Here is a 5,620-nt window from a genome sequence, read left to right as displayed (position 1 = left end):
AAAAAAAAAAAAAAAAAAAAAAAAAAAAAGTATCCATGAACCCTAAAATATTACATTGAAAATGTGAGACAAGGTCCAAAGCTTTAATTCTCAAAGCGGTACTTATTCAAATGAGGTTAAGAATCACTCTACTGGGCCAGGGATTTACCTCAGTGGTGCTGGAGACTGTCTAGCAAGCGCAAGGACCTGAGTTCAATCCCCGGTACCAAAAAAAAAAAAAAAAAAAAAAATCACTCTACTGAGAAGTATATCTTAAAGTACCATAGTATGATGACCACTTGTATCACAATTAGGTTTTTGTTAAACTTAAGTATCCCTTATTTATTTTATTTTATTTAGACAAAGTCTCTCGATGTAGTTGAGACTGACCTAGAACTCACTGTGTAGCTCAGGCTGGTCTCGACCTCACAGTAATCCTCTTGCCTCAGCCTCCCAAGTGCTGAGATTACAGGCGTGCGCCACCATGCCCTGCTTTTTTTCTTTTTTTAAAGGCAGGGTCTATGTAGCCCAGGACAGCCTTGAACTCAAAGCAATCTTCCTGCCTCAGCCTCTCCGAGTCCTGGGATCACAGTTCAACATCACCACACCCAGCATTATTGTTTTTTTAAAAAGCAGACTCCTAGTCCTGTCTCCACAAAAGGGGTTGTTTTGTAAGCTAGAAATAATCCAATAAAACTTTAGATATTATAAAAACTTAATAGAAGCTGGGGCATGGCCGGGCATGGTGGCACATGCCTGTAATCCCAGCATTCGGGAGGCTGAGGCAGGAGGATTGCTGTGAGTTCGAGAGCAGCCTGGACTACATAGTTCCAGGTCACTCTCAACTACACAGTGAGACCCTGCCTCAACACCCCCCCCCAAAGAAGCTGAGGCACGGTGGCCCCATGCCTGTAATTCCAGCTACTCGGGTAGCTGCCTTGGTGGATCATAAGCTCAAATCCAGTTTGGACAATTTAGTGAGATTTTTGTCTCAAAATTTAAAAGGGGGGCTTTGATCTGGTCTTCCAATGAACCTTTTTACAAAAGGGGGTGGGGCCTGGGTATGTAGTTTAGCGGTCCCTGGATTCAATCCTAAACACTATAAAAATAGAACAAAAATAAAAGTGCCGCATAAATTCCTGTTTTCAGAGGACTTTTTACCTTTTAAAAAGTGAGCAATCTACTTCATTAGTGTCTCCAGGTCTGCTTTGAGTTTCAGTCTTCTTTATAGTTGGTAATTACGTTTTTTAAAATTGTTTTTGGTACCGGATATAAAACTTGGCACCATGTGCTTGTGAGGCAGGCGGCAGCACCACTGAGCTAAACCCCCGGCCCACGGAATTACGTGTGTGTGTGTGTGTGTGTGTGTGTGTGTGTGTGTGTGTGTGCGCGCTCAAACCTGTCATAAACCTTAAAGGAAGGCAAATCACCTGCTTTCCACAAACGAAAAGACACTATCACTCTCTACTGCGCCATCTAGTGGCAGTGCAGACATTTCCGCCCAGTTTTACAAATTTACTTGTCACCCAATGGTTGTTTCTTCTGTTGAACAGAACTGGTCTTCCTGAAAGCAAAACAGTGGCAGATCTTTGCAAATTTCACGTTGAAAAGACCTGCCAGCGGACAAGATATTAATATGCTCGGTTAACATTTTTTTAAAATTCACAATCTTAAACTTCTGTCTCCTACTGGAGGTTATTTTCTACTAGTGACCTACTGGTCAGTGACAATGAAAAGACTTAGAAACAAGTTTCCAAAGTTAAGCTTTTTAATCTGTGGACTTGTATGCGTTTGAATAGTTTATATTATAGGTAATGTGTTTTTTATTTTCTTCTGAACCAAGAGGTTAAGGACCTACAAACAGAATTATGTATACAAAGAAACTATACAGGTGAGAGTGGACCTTACAAAGAAGTGGGTAAAGACTGTCATTCCATGGGATGAAACAATACTTCTCGTTGGCCCTCAACTTTTCAGAGGTGCTGAGAAGACATGACAATCTTCCCAACTTGAATTATAACTCATAATTTCATCCTCTCTTCGGTTTCGGTTAAGTACATGTGGAGTACATGAAAGAGTTCCCATTTCTAAACCCCTAACCTGGTGTGGGGCTCCCTTAACAACAGTCATCACAGGAGAAATATTTCCTTGGGATTCTGACGAAACATCGTACTTATTATGGAAAAAATGGGCATACAGAGAAGTATAATCATCTATTTCCATTACCGAAGAGAATTGTAAACATTTAATATCCAGTCTTTTTTGATATGTGATAAATGCATATACTCATCCTTTTTTTTTTTTTTTTTTTTGGTACCGGGGATCGAACTCGGGTCCTTCAGTGCGTGCGAGACAGGTGGCGGAATCACTGAGCTAAATCCCCGGCCCTTATCCTTTTTCTTAACAAAACAGGGTTATTCGTTGAGCCTATAGGTTGTTTATGACAGATTCGAGACAGACATCTTTACGTGGAAATCTTCATCCGTGCGTTCGCCTCCTCAGAAAACGCGGAAACTCTTGGTGCTGCAGGTTAAGCGGGCAACTGCAGCGATTGAGCCCCAGACTGCGGAGGCCGACGACTGAGAGGGGAACAACGTCCCAAGAGATCTCAGGTACCCAGAGACCTTGGAGGGCCCGCGGATACACTGACAAGCGCCTGCGCGGCGGACCAGCGCCATCTCGCCAGAGGCGCTACTGCGCAGGCGCTGGCCCGGAAAGCGGAAGCGGAAATCTTGACGCCTTACGTGCGCTTTAGCTACTGGCCGCCATGCGCCGTTTGCAGGATCCGGGGCCTCCTCCCACAGTGACCCCGTGCGGGTGCGTGAAACCGACCTTGGAGACAGGTAACTTTCAGGCAGTTACACGTGCTTCACCCAGGAGAGGCTTATACCCAGGCCGCTGGCTGCTGAGAGAAACGTGAAAGGCGATATCTTGAACTAACGTGAGACGCTGACCTACTTAGGGCAAGGGCACGGGTCACGTGCTCCGGCGACCATGTGATTTGTTTTAGGCGAGCGGGATGACGTCATAGCGTTTGTTCCGTTCTCAGACCTGGAGTGAACTGTTGCTGTACTTGTCAGTGTAATAATGGCCTTTCTCCATTATTCTTTCTGCTGTAGGGAATTAGGATGTGTAAAACTGGCATCAGGCTGATTAGAAATTAAATGTGATTTGAGAAATGAGGAAGAAGAGTTTTGGGGAGAGAAAGTGGTTTTAGACTGGGCTTGACAGATAGGCATAGTTTGTGCGTCTTTACTCTTTTTATAGTGAGCAAAATATATAAATTTTGGGAACTAGAAGAAGCAAAGGGGAAAAAGATAAAAATAGCCAGTTACTACTCAGAGAAAACCCCTGAAATATCTTGGTATTTACTTGGCCCCGCTTGTTTCACTGTATACACACTGGGAAAAAGAGAATATATGGTTTCATAACCTTTAAGGCTATGTATTTTACTAAGATCTTTTCATGCAATGAACTTTAATTTTAAGGGATTGTATATGCTCTTCTGTTTTAGATAAATGTTGTAATGTAGTCAACCAGTTCTGTATTTGTTGATCATTTATATATTTGCCAGTTTTCATCATTCTCAATGAAAGTTCTTGAAACAGATTTTTGTGTATGTTCTGTTGAACTTAAATTTCCCAGAAGTTGCTATTACCTGGTTAAAGGTTTTGCTCATTAAAAAAAAAAAAAAAAAAAAGTTGCACAATGCCAAATTACAGGTCCAATATTTTGAAAAGAAGGAGCCATGGCTCAGAGACTTTCAGAGCTTGAGGTGGGTTCAAATTGGAGAGAACCTTGACTCTCAGGCTAAGAAATTTTGAAGTTTGTCAACAGTGGAGAAGAGAAAGTTTAGAGAATAGTATAACACAGGAACTCTAGGAGTGTGAAGGATTATTCTAGTTATTTTGACCAAGGAAGGGACCTGTAGTGGGTAGACAAAGTATAATAAGGGTAATTTAATAGACCAAACATAGATGGAAAAAACCTGAACTTTCAGAGCAAGACCTGTAGGCAAGCTTTATGTTTAAAAACTTTGTGTTAATAATTTGTGAAGTGTTTTCTTAGTACACAGTTAACACAGTTGTTACTAAAATGAAAAAACCAGAGCAAGGACTTTAAAAACGCCTTCTTGAATACTTTCTTTTGTACTAGGTGTTTTTCTTATAACGCTGAAGGTAGGTGTTACTACCTTCTGTGTGTGTGTGTGTGTGTGTGTGTGTGTGTGTGTGTTTGGGACAGAGTCTTACTGTATAGTTTAGGCTGATCTTGAACTCACTGTGTACCCCATGCTGGCACGGGGTTCCTCCTGCCTAAGCCTCCCTTGTGCTGGGATTATAGGCATGCTCCTGGCTCCCATACCAGGGATCAAACTCAAGACCTCCCGCTTGCCAGGCAGACACAGTGCCTGACTATATCCCTGTCCCTGTCCCTGTTTTATAGACATGGAAACATACATTTAGAGAGGTAAGCTAGTTTTGTCTAAGGGCACATAGCTAGTATGGTGACCCTGCATTGTAGTTAGCCTTTTTTGTTTTTAAATCTCCTGATACCAATCTGAACCCCTCCCAGGCTTTTCTGAGGAACCACTCTTCCCCCTTTCCATGTGGTTCTTATGTACCACATAAGTATGCTTTGGCATACCTGTGCATCTGTCTGTCCCTTGGTAAGGCTTTTTAACTATTGATTTACTTGTCTGTCTCTGTCTGGAAATCCTTGAGGGCAGGAATTGGTTTATTCTTTCCATGTGCCCCAAGCACACAGTACAGAGCTTACCAAGTGGTAGCTTACTGATTTGTTGTTGTTATTGTTTCTTTGTATGGGATATGAGGCAAGAGAAAGAGAATCAGAATTTCTCTGGATACTCTCAGGTTCTTGCATCACATAGCAGTTATATTTGGAAATTATTGAGCATTTGTATTTCATAGCATTTATCATCCCAAGGAGTGGACAGAAAATATAGAAATAGGTTCCAGAAGAGTTCAGATGTATTAGAATATGTAGACTTGATATTTTGAGAGTGGTCCCAGACATTTAAGATTAAGTTGGAGGGACTCCTATAAAGTAGCTCCTGAGTATGCTTTCTGCTTATTGCTAACCCTGTGTTATCTTGCTAATGTTCTTATAGAAACGTGCAGAGGATTAGAATAAATTAAATTGATTGTCACTTATATTTATCAAGGTATGTGTGTAATCTGTGAAAAGCAGGCATCAACTGATTCAGTGAAGAATTAGATCAAGTATAAATGTAGATCCCAAATCAGAGTCAAAGGCAGAAGTTGTTGATGACATCACTGCAGATAATGGCATATCCTTGATATTAAATCATAGTGTAAGAATCTCCCCCAACCAATTGTTAATTCCTTGGTGATAAAAATTCCTTTTTTTTGGTACCGGGGATCAAACTTGAGTCCCTGCGCTTGCAAAGCAGGCACCAGAACCACTAAGCTAAATCCCTGGCCTGATAAAAATTCTTTTTATATATTTTTTTCCCCTAGTTTAGCACAATATCTGGCAGTTGTAGGCACTTAAAAAAACATATCTCTTGCACAAATGAAAACAGGACACCAGAGTACTGTAATTAATTTACAGCTCCTTTTGGGCTACTTTTCTTCTTGACTTTTTTTTTTTTTTTTTTTTT

At 41.2% G+C, this 5,620-nt stretch overlaps 1 protein-coding gene across 3 annotated transcripts in view; it reads left to right on the top strand.

The window, feature by feature from the left end:
* The first annotated feature begins 2,719 nt into the window (after window positions 1–2,719).
* Window positions 2,720–5,620, top strand: part of Trmo (tRNA methyltransferase O) — a 16,867-nt gene continuing 13,966 nt past the window's right edge. For 2 of the 3 annotated variants that reach the window (XM_010614406.3, XM_010614405.3), the window contains exon 1: window positions 2,720–2,822. In XM_010614406.3, the coding sequence (XP_010612708.1) occupies window positions 2,747–2,822 (76 nt within the window). In that variant the 5' untranslated portion in view covers window positions 2,720–2,746. Of the gene's footprint in view, window positions 2,823–3,700; window positions 4,158–5,620 lie in introns of those variants that run through there. The other variant, XM_019206113.2, reaches the window with a different exon arrangement.

The sequence above is a fragment of the Fukomys damarensis genome, unplaced genomic scaffold (assembly GCF_012274545.1).
Source record: "Fukomys damarensis isolate Sample0158 unplaced genomic scaffold, DMR_v1.0_HiC HiC_scaffold_36, whole genome shotgun sequence".
Taxonomy (NCBI): Eukaryota; Metazoa; Chordata; class Mammalia; order Rodentia; family Bathyergidae; genus Fukomys; species Fukomys damarensis.
Note: the sequence above shows the minus strand (reverse complement) of the source record. Positions and strands in the feature narration are given on the sequence as shown.